Consider the following 16,634-nt stretch of genomic DNA (forward strand, 5'->3'; position numbering starts at 1 on the left):
TTGCCAAAAACATTTCGTTGGAGTTCTTTCTTGCTTTTGCATTTTTCGGATTTTAAGTTTAGCATATATAGATTCTCTGGGATCTATTAACCATATTACTAATGGATTGATGTGAAAGTTGTAAGATACAATTATACGACTATGGAAGCTGAGTTTGTGGCTTGCTTTGAGGCCACAATTCAAGGGAATTGGTTGCGGAACTTTATTTCAGGACTTAGAACAGTCGACAGTATATGGAACTTATTGAATAACATTCATATCCAGTAATAACATTAATTACCATTAAAACAAGTACACAAGAACAGTAGCTTTAGGACTTGAAACATCACTATAATTACAAAGACATTACTAGTTTACAAGGTGGATTTTTGAACGAATACTAGATTATCCGTTGGGAAGAAATGACAGACGTGGGAATCAAATCCTGGCTTAGTCCCAAGCAAACGAAATGATATATGATCAGGACTCCAATGAGAAGTATCCATGTGGCAAACTGCAACAGCTTCAACTCTATCTCCATTTTCAGCACCCAGTTAAACTTTGAATAATTTGTTATCAGTTCGGCCATGGCAGTAGAAAATTGCATAAGGGTAAGGCATGGTATGTCAGGCCACCATTTTGGGAGAAGATATCTGTTGTAAAGTGAATGCTGAAACGGCGTCGTATTATGTTAAATGGAACGGCGTCGTTTTTGGGACAGCCCATGAGTGATCCTGACCGCAAATTCAGAAGGGGAGCCAACGGCTGAGATCTTGCCTGAAGTCAACACTATAAAAGGTTTAGGGTTTCATATGGTAACAGTAGATCGAATAACGATTTTGTGAGAGCAGTCTTCGTTTTCTTGTAAAACCTAGGGTTCGTTCTTTGGGTCTGATTCTTCTGTGTAATCTGTGGGTTCTTGAGTGATTTGGGGTTAATCAGTCAAAGGAAAGAACTGCTGTGTTCTTGGTATAGGATTTCCAGGTTAGAGGAGTCCTAGGGCAGATTACGGGTTCAGAAAGTGTTATTCGATCAGGGTTTCTTGGAGTGTCTTTCTCTTGTAATTGAGACTGTAAATCTGGTGTTCTTTAATCATAGTGCAGCGAACTCTATTTCCAGAGTTCAACGTGGATGTAGCTTGCTCTAATCGGGCAAGTGAACCACGGTAAAAGTTTCTGTGTTGTTGATTGTTGTTTTCTTCTTGATTTCTTGTTTGGTTTAGTTTGCTTTATAAGTTGTTTGCATAACAATATCTCTTTAGGCTCTTCCAGGATAGTATAATTTTGGAAAGTGGCAGCTGATTTTATGAGGTGGGTAGTGCTTAAAACTTCAAAATCTGTCTTCAAACCGAAGACACTGCGTGCAAAATCAAGCATGGATTCTAAAGAGGTTGCACAAAATTTGAGCTCTTCATTCAAGTGATCATTAGTTTCACACATTCTAAGTGCATCTTCCATGGCCTTGGCTTGGGGTGAATCATGTGTGTAAGAGAACGAGTCAAGAAGATAAGGGAGATCTTTCAATGAAAATGGAATTGTATCAGCTTCTTCTCTGGAGAACAAGTGAGGAGAATTTGAAGGATCTGTCTCGGGAAGATAGGTGGGAATGATATTTGCTAGTTTTAGATCATTCATCTTGAAGAACAGTCTCACTGAAGGGTCTATGTGATCCGTGTGGGATGATGGATCAATGGCTTCCTTTGGATGAATCTTGTGATGATCAACCACTGGATAATCTGATTCATCAGGCACCTTTCTGTTCTGTTGATGATTATCACCTAACTCTTTCCAGGATTCTTCTTTCATTTTCCTGGCACCACTTCTGCAAACGCACTGTAAAACAATTAACCAATTCAGCAGGTTTAAAATTGGTCATTAAGATCATAACTGAGCCAATTAAAGTTTAAAGAAGATTACCACAAGGAGTAGAAGTAGGACTTTCCAAGAAGCCGAACATAAGCCCATCTTCATTCTGTTATTAAAAGTCTTTTCTGTTTCGGTTTTATATTTATGCTTTGAGAAAGAGCGAACAGAGATCAAAAGCTAACTTTCACAAGCATAAACTGATCTGCATAACTATTAACAAGCAGGGACTAGTCTTTCTCAAGACAATGAAATTGTTTCTGCTAGTCAACTTATAACCTACCCGCTAATACTTATTCCATTGTTAATCAATGGAAATCCCTGTCACTTTATCAATTTAATATTCGATCTATTAGTTAACCCTCACAGTGCTTTTCTGATCCCTCTGAAAACTGATATTAATAAAAAAATTCATTGCCCCTCAACTGTAAAATGATTCCAATTAGTGGGGGTGAAATGAGCAAAAGATAACATTTCTTTTGACAAGTACACCTAGAACGATGCTCGTTTCAAGTTGACTTCTGCAAATAGAGCCAAAAGTTGTCTGTTGTGGCCCTCCCCTCCATATTCTAATCCAGTCCTGGAAATTATTTGGCCCCTTCATGATTTTGACTCTCAGCAACTCCACTGATGATTTCAATTTTTGCTGGTGTTTACTTTATAAGTCAGCTGATAATTGCTAGAATTGTCGACCACTTCAATAATAATGGGCCACGCAAACGCATTCAAGGGTCACTGGTGAGCGGATGGGGGTCGCAGGGGCAATGCCCCTGAGTCCGTAGGTGATTTTGGGCTTTTTTCATGTATAACCGCTGAATGATTTCTGTAAGTTATTAATTCCTTATTGGGGTTGGGTTTAGGAGTAAGAATCCTTGTAATATTAGGTTTAGTCTTTTAAATTTAATATATAAACACGCTTTTCTCTTGTAATGCATGATAGCAATCACATGACAAATTATTTTATTATAAACGAGAGAAGTGAGACAGCATTGAAATAATATTGACTCGACTAGATATAGTTTATTAATTGGTGACCAGGATAAATCACACATTTTCTTCTTTCTTTTTACTGTTTGTATTTGCGTGTTTTCTGTTTACTTTGTTTTCGTATTACTCTCAATTTCATTCAATATTCAACAGGGAAATCATGCATGTCTATTTGTCTTCGACAGTAGACCCATCTATAAAATTTAAATAGCAAATTCATTAAAGTCTTCTCAAGCTCTGAGTTTGACTAATGAGCTTGCTTTTTCTTCATGGAGATATTGCGATAGAAGTATTTTAATCTTCGCATTATTGAAGTTTCTGGGTAGTGCATGCATTACTCACTAGTGGTAGCTGAGCAGCTTGGCCCTCTAGGTTCAATTGGATTATTTCTTTCTTTCTTCTGGCATCTTCTCCTACTCATAGTCAACTTTCCAGCTAACTTTTTTTTTTTTTTTTTTTTTTCCTCTTGTATTTTGATGCAGAGTTTGGTAATGGCGTCAGCTGATAAGTACTCCTTATCATCAATATCAATCTTCTATAATTTGAACAAAGCTTTTAATTTCTCAAGCATAAGTCAATGGCATTTACCTCTGAATTTTTTTAATTAAAATTTTAGTTTAGTATGAGTTGTACGTTAGTTAGATGTGTCTCTCTATCCATAATAGAACTCAGTGGTACTAATTAATTTGTTGGTGTTGCTAGAGGCCTAGAGCTTCATTTATTATTATTTTTTTTAATGAGCAAACAACTTTTTCCCACCTAAAAATGGCTTAATGACATATTCCACCTACGGACTTTTAAAATATCACTTTACTACTTAAATTTGTATTTCGACGATGAACAGAGAGCAAACTTGCTTCAGACTGTTGGGGCTTTTGAAGAGGGGAGACCCATAAGTCTTTTGGTAGTGAAAGGTTGGGTTTTGGTGGTTGAGATTGATCAAAGTTTGACTTGAAAGGGGCGATTTCACAAACCCTAATCACTCAATTATCGGTGATTTGTAGGGTCGACAAGAATAGAGTTTGAGGGGTTTTTGTGAGTGATGATCGGAGAAGAGAATAGTGGTAGTGTGGGATTGCATTGATGCCAAAATCGGAAACGTAATATAAATTTGGATAATAAAATATTATTTTAAAAATCTATGGATAAAAAAGTGCCATTAAACCATTATTTGGGTGGGAAAAAAGTGGTTTACCCTTTTTTTAATTAATAAGTGGCCTCAATTGTGCAAGAAAGGAGCCGAAAGCAATTAATAGTTCACAGCCATTCTGAGCCCAAGAGAGAAGCAAGAAGAGATCAGAAAACCCAAATCCTTGTTAAACAAGCAAAAGCAGCTGGGCTGGGTCTGGAAAGCAGCAAGGAGCAACGGATGAACCGTAGAACTCATCTTGTACAATTTATCAAGTAGTCTGTTCATTGTATTAATATGGGTGTAAACTGTAAAGTATTGTTTTATGTTTATGCTGTTGGAAGCTTTCATTTGATCTTTATATTATTTTTTCAGATTTTCTTGTGGTCTGTTCATGGTACAATTAGTATAGTGTAAGCTAACAAAACTAGAAATCAATATGCAGCAATGTTTTCACTGAGAAGCAGAACAACTCTGTTACTGAAAACATTGCGCCATGATCGTTGTGGGAAACTGTTTTGGCCTAAAATTATAAGAGTTCAACAGCTTTGAACGGACATTTAGAAACTGGGAAATTGGGGGCCAAAGCAAATCTAATTTTGAACCTAAATATATAGTAACTGGTGAATATTGGTTCTTTTTGTGAATTTGAGCCCCTGTCGGTAGAATTTATGAAACCATAGTTTTAAAAAAGTACTAGCATTGTTATTGTAGAATGATGTCTCGTACTAAAAGAAAGATCGATTTTTTGGGATCCTTCTTTTCTTCAAACGGAATAAATAGAGAGTGAATCAGACCAATTTCCTAAATGCCTTTCTAGATATTCCTCAATGTCTCGACTATTCACAGAATGTGAAAGATAGATGAATAAGCATTTGCTTTTGGAATTAAGATTAATGGAAGGTTCCATTCACAATATTATTTCCTCCCATCGCACACTACATGATACACAACATATTGAACAACTTTCAGAACATCAAGTAACATTAATTAATTACCAGCAAACCAAGCACCCCAGGATCAGCAACATAAAGAGTAATTGAATAATCCTGGTCTAGTGGGTAGATTTTGGAACGAATACTAAATTATCTGTTGCAAATAAATGGCACACATGGGAACTTCCTGGTTTGATTCCAAGCATACGAAATGAAATATGATCAGGACTCCAGTGAGAAGTATCCATGTGGCAAGCTGCAACAGCTTCCACTCTATCTCCATCTTCAGCTCCTAGGGGAACACTGAAAATCTTGGTCTCAGTCTCTTGGCTATGGCAGTAGAAAATTGCATAAGGATAAGGCACAGTATGGCAAGCTACCATCTTAGGAGAATATATCTCTTTAGGCACTTTTAGGATAGTATAATTTTGGTAAGTGGCAATTGATTTTGTGAGGTGGGTTGTGCTTAAAACTTGAAAATCCATCTCCAACCCGAAGATACTGCGGACAAAATCAAACATGGATTGTAAAGATGTAGCACAAAATTTGGTTTCTCCTTTGATGGGATTGGTTTCACACCTTTTAACTGCATCTTCAATGGCCTTGGCTTGGGTTGAGTCATGTGAGAAGGAGAAGTAGTCAAGAATTTGAGGAAGTTCTTGGGATGAAAATGGGATTAAATCAGCTTCTTCTCTGGGCAACAAAGGAGGAGAAGTTGAAGGATCGTTCATAGGAAGAGAGGTGGGAAAAAATTTCCCTGCCTTCAATTCATTCATGGTGAAGAAGATCTTCAAAGAGTGGTTCATTTGATCCTTGTGGGATGCTGAATGAGCTGCTAGTTCAGTCATCTCCCTGGCATTGACACCACTTCCATAAGCGCCCTGTTAGATATTCAAGAATTCAGTAGCTTAAACTTCAAATGAGCATATCAAAACCTTCATCTAAATTACAGGGTGAACCAACCAGAGTTTGAAGATTAATTACCACAAGGAGGAATAGCAGTTGGAGGAAGTTCAAGGAAGCCAACCCTGAGACCATCATTATATAAGGCCTTGTTTCAGTTTTATATCTCATCTTTCAGAAAGGGGGACTCAGATAATAATAGCAGAGATATTCCAGAGACGGTGTAAAACCATGAAAAATTGAAGCAAAATTTCACAAACTAAATCTGCATGACCATTAACAAGACAGGGAAAAATCTCTCAGAATGACATGATTTCTGCTACCTGAACATGATTTATAACCTGCCGCTACTCTTACTCAATAGTTAATTAATTTCCAATCAATGGTTCTGTCAATTATGAATTAATCTAATGCCCGTTTGATAGCCGCATATGATATTTTTAAAACCATGAAAGTTTGTAGCATAGACAATAGTTAAGGTTTAAAATTTGTTGTTGATTAAGAGCATTGTTTTAAAACTTGGACCGGACCACTGGTTCGACTAGGAACTAGACCCTTTTCTGATCCGGGTACATTCTAAACTTGGTTATAGCAACTGGACTAGATTGATCTAGAGTTGAACCAACGGAATAGTGTTGAATCGCCAGTTTACCTACCTGGTTAGAGAACCAGACCGATGACATCAACATGTCATAATTAAAATTTTAAATTCTAATAAATTTCCAAAATAATTCCATCCAATTCCAAAATCCAAATAACAATATAACATAAACAAAATAAACCGAAAATCCAAATCTAAAGATGAAATGATAAATAAAATAAATTCAAAATCTAAATCCAAATAACAATATGTCATGCTAACGTCACCGGTTCGACCGATCCAACCAGTTGGACCAACCAACCCGGGAACTGGCCCCTTGACTAGGTCAAGGCCCGGTCTAGGTTTTACAACATTGATTAAGAGTGTGCTTAGAATATGAATATATATGTAAAGTAAATTATTAGGTGCATATAACTTCATCCTATTAGTTGTCTAATCTTTTAATTTGTTTGTTTTTGGGTTCAAGCTTGCGTAAACCCTAGCTCCCTTACAAAGTGATTAGATATTTTTTGTGATGATACCCTTTTTAATTTCATCTCTATGCCTTAGAATTTATTGTCTAATTTGGAGCATTGGTTAATACAACAAATAAAACATTATCCACATTCCTTGACATATATACATGAAAGCTATCTCTTTGAAATCTTCCCAACTTCTAATAAACCTATTGTTGATCAATGGCTTAAGCCATACAAGCACAAACTGTTGAATCTCACAACCAACCATCGTCAAACATTGCATGAATTCTTGAAAAATCAAAATGGTTTAGAGCAACTTGAGAATATTTTTCATAAATATTAATATAAGTAGTCCCCATTGGATCTAGTAAAACAGAAGGGAAAAAACCTGAAAAAATAAATAAATAAATAAATAAAGCAATATAACAAACAACTTGATGTTAGTTAATTTTTTGAGATTCTCCATGGATAAACTGGATTAGCTTGCTGCCATTGTGTCAACATTCTTATAACAATACAAAAAAAAAAGAAAGAATCTATCTCATGCATTGATTACTACGTCGTAGCTACCACATCCCTTTCAATCTTTTTCACAAATTCTTTTATCTTCTAACTTACTATTTAGAGGATAATTGCAGTAATTAAGTAACACTGTAATGCAAAATTAGTGCTAATCTTTTATATGTGAAAGAGACCAATAAGAGAGTAGGAGAGTTTCTTTGATAAATATATATATAATTTTAATTTGTTTCCATTTATAAACCTTTGAATGGTGATCAATTTTTTTTTTTTTTAATGACCGGGATGTTTGGGTCAGTTTCTGCGCACCTCAACTAATCCTCAGAGTCTATTACACATGCTACAAGCCCAATGTTCTAAGGTAAGCCATAGATAGGTGGCCCCAAGGTAGTTCGAACCCAAAAAATCAATAAAAAGAGTAAACATTTTTTACCGTCAGGCCAACCCCTTAGGGTTAACTGATGATCATTATTAACTCAAGAAATTACTCAATTTCACGAGCTAGCCTTTGAAATTCGAGTACTGATTATCAGAAACTACTTATGATTGAATATATAGCTGATGATCATGAGGTGACGAAGAGTATTTTTGAAATTAACATCCAACAAGCACGAAATTAAAATCTTCCCAACCTGTCGAAGAAGCTCACAACCAACCCAAGCAACGCCAAACATGAATTAAGTCCTGAAAAATCAAGATGGTTTAGAGCAACTTGAGAATAGTTTTCATAAATGTTTTTGTTAGCTTCCATTCGGATCTAGCAGAGCAGAACGAATAAACTGAAACAATTATATAAAATAAAGCAATACATTAACATGCAACTTGATGTTAGTTTATTTCTTGATTCTCCATGGATAACTTGATTAGCTTGCTGTCAAACTGTCAACATTTTAATAACATTTGAAAAACAGAAAGAATATATCTTACAGTAAATAAGAACAAAAGTATAATGCATATTGTACATATTACTTAGTAGAAGAAAGTAAATTTAATTATATGCTCTACATCTAGCTCTACACAAAAACAATCATAAAAGATGATGTATATTACCTATCTCCTTGATTACTACCTCGTAGCTACCACATCCCTTTCAATCTATTTTCACAAATTCTTTATCTTCAGAAACCTATAATTTATAGGATAATAGCAGTAAGTAACATTTGTAGATTCAAAATTAGCAAATCTGCCTATATATGAAAGAGATATCAGTAAGAGATCATGACATATTTCTTTGATAAATATATAATTAACAAAATCAATGTACTTAATTAATGAGATAATTAGTTTTAAATTGTTTCCATTTGTAAACCTTGGAATGGTGATCACTAACTAGCGTTTGAAATTTGAGTACCGTAACCAACCTCTGAGTGGTTGAGTGGTTAAGTGTTTTTTATGAGTGAAAACTTAATTGAGAGAAATATTCCATAGTTCAAAGCAAAAGATTAAGTGTTTGATTTTGAATTTGGTGTGATGTCAATCTCGTAAAACAACTCAAAAATACAAAAAAACAAAGAGAAAAATAAGTTTAAGAAGACATCTAGTATATATAGTGAAATTAATATTACCAGAGGAATCCTTCATATAGAACAAGACATTATATATGATACATAAGAACCGACCGCTTTCATCACCAATATTCTATGTTCTTTTTGAAATTCTTGTATAATATAATTGTAATAAGAATATAGCCCCCGGTTAACTACCCCTAGATAGTCGGGTGGTACATACGATAGAGACTCTTAAATGTATTATTCAAGAGATTTTAGTTTGATTTCTCTTAGTTGTTAATAGAAGTGACCACTAGAGGGTTTACCTACTTATAACTTCAGACCTGGAGATTAGTTGAGAGCATGTAGACTAGCCTGACACTATGATCACCAAAAAATAATGAGCCTGGTTTTATAATTATAATGTCTTGACAGCTTCCACCCCTTACCCAAAAAAAAAAAAAAAAAAAAAAATTTAAAAAGACTTCAGTACACACCACGAGGTTGAAATGTTGAATCGATCCTCTTGTATTTTTATCTATATATAGTAAGAAGAATTTGGCCTTCAATGCAAAACTTAGAGGTGATATCTTGGACTCTTGGTATCATTTGAATTTAAAAAAAAAACATGAAAACTTTCTTCACTCTCTTTACACTCTCATTTCTCTTGGTACGTTTTCTTGAACTGGACTGAAAATGAAAAAGTTAATAATGGGGACTGAGTTCAAAGTTTATACAGTATCTAGAAATTCAAAGAGTTAGAAATAAATATATATGTGACGATTAGTATATTGATTTCTTTCTAATCTTAAGATTAATTTTTTTTCCCTTCTTGTGCAGTTTGCTAGCTCTGCAGAGGCAAGGAAAGACCTGGGGGAGTATTGGAAAGATGTCATGAAAGATAAACCCATGCCACAATCAATCCAAAACCTTGTTCATGTGCATTCTGCAATGTCTGCAGCCTCTAATCAGAAGGCTAATATAGTGGGTCAGGAAGAAGGGAAGCCTTTGGTTAAGGATTTAAACCACCAGCCTGAGTCAACAGATGATCAGAAATCCTTTGTTAAAAACTTTAAGGCTAATCCCATATTCTACCCTGCCTATTCTAATGCCAAACCAACTGATAAAGAATCCTTTGTTAAGAACTTCAAGCCCAATCCCATATTTTACCCTGCGTATGCTAAAGCAGCTGCAGATAAGAAATCTTTTGCTAAGAACTTTGAGGCTAGTCCAATATTTTACCCTGTGTATGCTAAACCAGCTGCAGATAAGAAATCTTTTGCTAAGAACTTTGAGGCTAGTCCAATATTTTACCCTGTGTATGCTAAACCAGCTGTAGATAAGAAATCTTTTGCTAAGAACTTTGTGGCTAGTCCCGTATTTTACCCTGCTTATGCTGCCTATTCTAAATCCACCAATGACAATTCCTTTGTTAAGGATTCCGAACTGAAGCCCACTACTAAAAATACTAAAGAGAAACCCTTTGTTAAGGACTCCGAGACACAAACTTGATGTCCCGGGGTTGATCATCAGCAATGAAACTCCTGCAAGATAGAGAGCCCTTTATTATTTAGTTTACTGTTGTATTATAGAAGACTCAGTTTGGTTCTCTCTTATCCAATAAACATTTGTGTAATTAATGTGTCTGTTCGATTATGTCATGGGGGACTCAATGTGCAAGCTATGTAAGAAGTGTGTGCCTCACCTTAATGTGCTGTATGTATCATGCTGTGGGTAAGAAATTTAAAGTTTATCAGGATCAATATTTTAAAAAAGAAAAGGAAAATAAACCATTTATTTCCGAACTTGGGCGAATAACATTTATTAGCTCCAAAGCCAGCACACAGGAACAGCAACGTTAAGACTTCAATAATCACATAACAATTACTTCTCTAGTACATAGATTTTGGAACAAAAACTAGATTATCTGTTGGGAAGAAGTGACACACATCGGAACCTGGCCTCGTTGCAATGAAAACGAAATGCGAAATTCTGGAAATATTGTTAAAAATGGGAGGAGTAAAAACATAAATAAAGAACATCAATAACAACACACAAAGACACACGATATTTTATATAGTTCGATATAACTTGTTTACATTTACAGATGAAAGAAATTCACTATAATTCTATGAGTACGATACAACTGTTCATCACACCGTCAACCTAGTACCTTTATATAGGCGGACATCTTATTCCTATGATGTTTAATACCCTGTGGTATTTTCTCGATACCCATGATACTCTACATCAAAACCCCTTGTATCCTACATTCTTTTTTTTTTCTTATTCCCTCTTTCATAACCTTGAATTAATTCCAACCCCTCTATATATAAATAAAATAGGACATTCTTCTTATACTAGGATTCATATTTCAAATCCTAATAGGACTTTTCTAATAACTCTAAATACAATCTTAAATCAATTCTTCTTTTCTAATACAACTCAAAGTAAAGGAAAACAAATATTCTCAATTACAAATTCGTAAAATAAAAATTTGCCTAAAATTAATTTTTTTTTTTTTCTTGCTTGTCTTTTCTTCATCGATTACTAAAAAGTGTTCCCATTCCACAAATATAGAGAGAAAATGATTGTTTTTTATTAACCAAATCGGATTACAAGTGATGTTTATATATATACACTGGATGATTGATGTTTTGTTTTTTGTTTTTTGTTTTTTTTTTTAATCAAGTCACGGGGGGTTCAGTTTGTTTCAGCAATGTCAGAATTGTGTGGCTCGATCTTACAGTATGAGCTTGAACATGATTTCTGTAAGGAGGTATGATTGAAATATAAAAGGCTTAATTTGCTTCCATTCAAAAGCCATTTTAATTGCACAAGCATACACATATCCCTGGGATCCTCATTTTATATGATAGTTCTTATCAAGTTAATTTGTATGCACATGCTTTCAATACAATGGCATATAACATAGGTGCCCTTCATTCTAAAGGACATAGCATATAATTATTATAAGGTAGAATACACATCAATAAAATTAATGTAGAGTAAGAGGTAGATTGCTTCCTCGCAAAACAGAGGTGGATATGTAGGACTCTTTAGTGCACTTGAATCTGCATGAAAGCTCTCTCTGCTATCGATTTCTGGACTCTCCTTTAATTAGTATCTTTCAGTCATTTGTGGCAACTAATTTGTCTAAGTTGTTCTTTTTAATTTCTTGAGCTGAATCATGAAAGAGCATTCCATTTACAACACATCTTAAAAAATTAATTTTGAGCAAAAGCAAAAGATCTGCCATCCTTTTGTTAGTGTCTTGGAGTTTATCTAGGAATAAAAAGGAAGATGGACAATAATTAATGTAAAGACAAGGCAACATAATTAATATCGCTGGCAACGTCTTTTGGCCAAAAATCTTTCGACGAAATCTTTTAATTTATATATTGTATTGGAGAGTGGTAGTTGTTAGGTGTTCTTTACGATCATCTTTAGCATGCATGGATGTCTGCCACTCACAGTAGTGTAATTTTCAATAATGAAGAGATCCTCCATTAAAACTACAGATGTATTATGCTTTATGCATGAGTTATACTGGTCCAATTTGAATCCATTAACTATTAAAGGTAAGACCTTCTATGCAAATTCGATCTTCAGGTAGACTGTCTATAATTTTCTTTTATTCACTGAATGCAAACTCGAACGCACGTTTTATTAAATTTCAAACATTAAAAGTGTTTTTTATCCAAATATGATATTCCTGAAATTCGTTAATTATGCAAGTTGTATTGAATTTCAACCATTAAAGCTGTTTTGATCCAATGTCTTACAAATCATGTATCTCGTTTATTATTAACAAAAATGTTTATCTCTTCTATTATTGAACAAAATAAATTATCACTAGATAGGCTAGTTTACCATTCTCTTTTCTCAATCTGTCGTTTCATGTCAGTTTATCGTTCTTGTCACAAATTTCCGACCAGGCCAGTTTACCATTCTCTATCAAAGTTTTCCGGTTGCTGTCTATTTGTTAGTTTCTTCAACCATTTGTTTTATGGCTAGATCTATATTAGGATTTTTAAACGCATGAAACTAAACCCTTTGTTTTTATTTTGACCGGAGGTGTTCGAACTAGTTTACGTGTATCTCAACTAATTTTTTAGGATCTTAAAACTATCAACTGTTAGCATCTAGGAGGGATTCATACTCCCAAGAATCCTTATGAAACTACTCCACCACCTAGAGATAGTTCATGAAACTAAACTCAATACTCACAACACTTAATCAATTCCAACATAAGGCTGCGAAAATTGACTGATGACGGAGAATTGTCAGACAACGGTGACTTAGATGGAAAACGGTGAATTGGGCAATATGAAATAGATGACAGAGAGGAATTAGGAAGAAAACGGAGATAGATGATTGGAAAACTGTTTGATTGATTAAAAAGTAGAGTTTAATTCTGCTTTCACCATCACTAACGAACCTTAACCTTTTCTAACAAAATCTTGAATAAAAGATATTTAAGTGGCACCTCGAGTTTCATATGCATCCACCAACCCTGAATAAATTATTAAAGGTTCAGAAATGGCAAGTTGTATAAAACTCATCAGCAAACAACTCAACCAATAATCTTCTTACAATGCATGGTACTGGAATCATGGTCAAATTTTTGGCTTAATTTTACAAATCTTGATCATGGCCTACATGAAGGTATGGAATTTGAAATTCTTCCCATTTTTTCCCCTATATATAGGGAGATATGTATAAGGCTTCCAAGCAAATCATAACAGTTGAACTATCTTTTCTCACAGCAGAGATGAAAGCTTTATTTCTTTCTTTCTCTACACTCTCCTTACTTCTCTTGGTAATGCAATTCTGTTTGAAACTTTAAAGTTCAAGTAAAACATTTTGTTATTCTCGATTATTGATCTTTCTTTTATCAAGTTTCAATGATTTGCCAGGTCTAAATTTTGTGTTTATTTTGTGCAGTTGGCTAACACTATAGATGGAAGGAAAGACATGGGAGAATACTGGAGAGATGCCGTAAAAGATCAGTCGATAGAAGAATCAATCCGAATTAGCCTTGGTCGTGCTGATCCTACCAGGTCCCTCTCTAATGAGAAAGCTGATTGTCATGAAGAAGAGAAGTCTTTTGTTAAAGACTTTGAACCGAGACCTGATATCTCCATCTATGGTAATGACGTCAATCCAACAGAAAAGAAATCTTTTGTGAAGGATTTTGAGTCGAGGCCTGATATCTCCATTTATATTAACGATCTTAAACCTGCACAAGAGAAATCCTTTGTTAAGGATTTTGAGCCTAGGCCGGATATCTCCATTTACAGTAATGATTTTAACCCAACACAAGAGAAATCCTTCGTTAAGGATTTTGAGCCTAGGCCTGATATCTCCATTTACGATAACGATCTCAAACCAACCGAAGACAAATCCTTTCTCAAGGATTTTGAGCCTAGACCTGATCTCACAATTTACCACAATGATATCAAGCCAACCCAAGACAAATCCTTCTTAAAAGATTTCGAGTCGAGACCCGATATCAGCATTTACCACAATGATATCAAACCTACTGAAAAGAAATCTCTTTTAAAGGATTTCGAACCTAGACCCGATCTTACAATTTATCATAATGATGTTAAACCAACCCCGAATAAACTCTTTGTCAAGGACTTAGAACCAAGACCCAGGGCCGTCTCTAGAACATTTATGACCCTAGACATGAGTTATTTTGGGGTCCTCTAATAATATAAGCATATATTAATATTATTATTATTATTATTATTTTTCCTTTTGAGATGAAAAATCACTAGGAGAGGTGGACAACAATCGACAGGCTAACAAGGTTAGGTTGGTGGGGGGGTTTTGGAGAGTAGATGTTGGAGAAGTGATGGGTAATTTCTAATGCCAAGATTGATAAGAAAAGACTTGAGAAGTCATAGCCCAAAAGGTATTAATGGCCAGCGATTGGCAGAGTAAACGGATAAGGTATGATAGGGGTTTTGGTGAGAGGGCTGAGGGGAGGAAGATGGTGGTGTTGGAGAAGGCCAACAATGCTAGGTACATGCCAAAAAGGCTGGAAATGGCTGTCGTGAGGTGGAGTTGGGTTGCGAGATTCATCAAAAATTAGTCAAATCGAGGGCTATCAAGGTTGGGAAATGATAAAATGATGATTTCGGTCGATTTTGGTAAGAAAATCAACCGAAACCAAAATTGACCGAAATCAACTGCAACCACTAGTTGCAGAAGAGGGTTGGAGATGATTTATGTGAATGTCAAATTTTGGGATTAAATTAGGGTGAGTAATTTGAGATATGTAAATGACTATTTTAATCTCCATTGTTAAAGAGATTCAATGTGTTAATTTAAGGGTATAAACTAGAATTATAAAACTAGAGGTATAAACTTGCTATTTTGTTAAACTTTGGGTGGAGATATATGTAAAAAGTTTATGATAAATTTGGGCTTTTTTAGTTTTTTTTTTGGGGCCCCTTGGCTTAGATAAGAAAATATAAGCCATTTTCATTTTTGTAAGATATTCAAAAAAAAAAAAAAAAAAATTTAAAAATTTGGGCCCCCATTTTTTTGGGGCCTAGGCAGGTGCCTCACCTGCCTACCCTTAAGCCGGCCCTGCTCACAAGGCATAGAAATCTTATTCATCCTTCATACATGCATATTACATGACATCACATACATACATCAAGTCTATCAAAACCCTAATCAAGAAATTTCATAAATCTCAACTTGGGTGGGTTTTATACCCTGTTATGGAGAGACTTCACAACTTTTCCTTTCACTTGTTTAGCTTGACTTTCCTCATAATACCAAAAGAATGAAACCTCAAATACCAAAGAACTAAAACTCACATCAACACAACTTAAGGAGAAATCCTTACCTTAGGAAGCCTTAGGTTATTTTCCACCCCAAATCACTTCAAAACCCCTTGGAAAACCTTGATCAAAAGAAGAGAGAAGTTGAGAGGAGTAAGGAGGGAAGTTGCGTTTGAGAAGAGAAAAATGAGGGGTTTCTTGATTCTAATTCCTTTTAATGAAATTAAACACACTCATTCCCATTTTGCCTTATTCTTCTTTGGGAATTCCATCATATCCTTTGATTCATTACAAACTCACCCCTAAATCAACATATTCTCCATGAAAATTCCTTACAATTAACCCCCACTTTTCCTGCTAATTAGGGGTTAAAGGTCAAATTGTTAGGGAGAAAATATTTAAAATTCAACAAACAAAAATTTTAAACGGCCTGTCGCCGCGGCGAAGAAACTTCTGTCGCTGCGGCGAAACTGTCCAGCAGCTTCCCCGTGGCTTCAACACCTCTTCGCCGCGGCGAAGATTCTTCTTCGCCCCGGCGAAGACTGAAATACTAAACTTCTTCTATTTTCAACCAATTTCAGGGCAAACATTCAACACAACACTAAATCAAACGATAACAAAAACCAACTCGATTAAGGGTGAAAGAGGAAACAATAACAACGTACCTCAAGTGGGGCGTTACACTCCAGAAAGCAACTACATGCAAAACCTAGGGCTGTAAGCGAGCCAGGTTCAGCTCGACTTTTGTCGAGTCGAGCTTGAGTCGAACCACTCACTACTCGGTTTGATAGGCTCGTGAATGGCTCGAAAGGGTATAAGTGCTATTTTTTAAGTATCAGGGGGTTATATGTAATTTACTCTATCCAATATAAATCATCCCACTTCCTAAACCCTATCTTCTTTCTCCAGCACCAACACTTTCTCCTTCCCTTTTCTTCATCTTTTTTCTCCTTCGTCTTTCTTCTCCTCAT

The 16,634-nt window shown here is 35.2% G+C and overlaps 4 protein-coding genes across 4 annotated transcripts; 2 read left to right on the plus strand and 2 right to left on the minus strand.

The window, feature by feature from the left end:
• Positions 1-240: 240 nt before the first annotated feature.
• On the minus strand, positions 241-2,194 carry LOC116143777 (BURP domain-containing protein BNM2A-like). The gene is made up of 3 exons (XM_031429232.1): positions 1,896-2,194; positions 1,233-1,811; positions 241-632 (listed from the first exon to the last, which is right to left on the minus strand). The coding sequence occupies exons 1-3, from the start codon at positions 1,947-1,949 to the stop codon at positions 606-608; spliced, it is 660 nt and encodes a 219-aa protein (XP_031285092.1). The 5' UTR covers positions 1,950-2,194; the 3' UTR covers positions 241-605.
• A 2,629-nt stretch (positions 2,195-4,823) lies between these two features.
• LOC116143814 (BURP domain protein USPL1-like) lies at positions 4,824-6,087 on the minus strand. Its single transcript, XM_031429273.1, has 2 exons — positions 5,877-6,087; positions 4,824-5,773 (listed from the first exon to the last, which is right to left on the minus strand). The coding sequence occupies exons 1-2, from the start codon at positions 5,964-5,966 to the stop codon at positions 5,012-5,014; spliced, it is 852 nt and encodes a 283-aa protein (XP_031285133.1). The 5' UTR covers positions 5,967-6,087; the 3' UTR covers positions 4,824-5,011.
• A 3,354-nt stretch (positions 6,088-9,441) lies between these two features.
• Positions 9,442-10,444, plus strand: LOC116143675. The gene is made up of 2 exons (XM_031429117.1): positions 9,442-9,530; positions 9,701-10,444. Exons 1-2 carry the CDS (start codon positions 9,489-9,491, stop codon positions 10,370-10,372), a joined length of 714 nt encoding a protein of 237 aa, XP_031284977.1. The 5' UTR covers positions 9,442-9,488; the 3' UTR covers positions 10,373-10,444.
• A 3,069-nt stretch (positions 10,445-13,513) lies between these two features.
• Positions 13,514-14,578, plus strand: LOC116143691 (organ-specific protein S2-like). The gene is made up of 2 exons (XM_031429131.1): positions 13,514-13,528; positions 13,808-14,578. Exons 1-2 carry the CDS (start codon positions 13,514-13,516, stop codon positions 14,576-14,578), a joined length of 786 nt encoding a protein of 261 aa, XP_031284991.1.
• The last annotated feature ends 2,056 nt before the right edge of the window (positions 14,579-16,634 follow it).

The sequence above is a fragment of the Pistacia vera genome, unplaced genomic scaffold (genome assembly GCF_008641045.1).
Source record: "Pistacia vera cultivar Batoury unplaced genomic scaffold, PisVer_v2 Contig432, whole genome shotgun sequence".
NCBI lineage: Eukaryota > Viridiplantae > Streptophyta > Magnoliopsida > Sapindales > Anacardiaceae > Pistacia > Pistacia vera.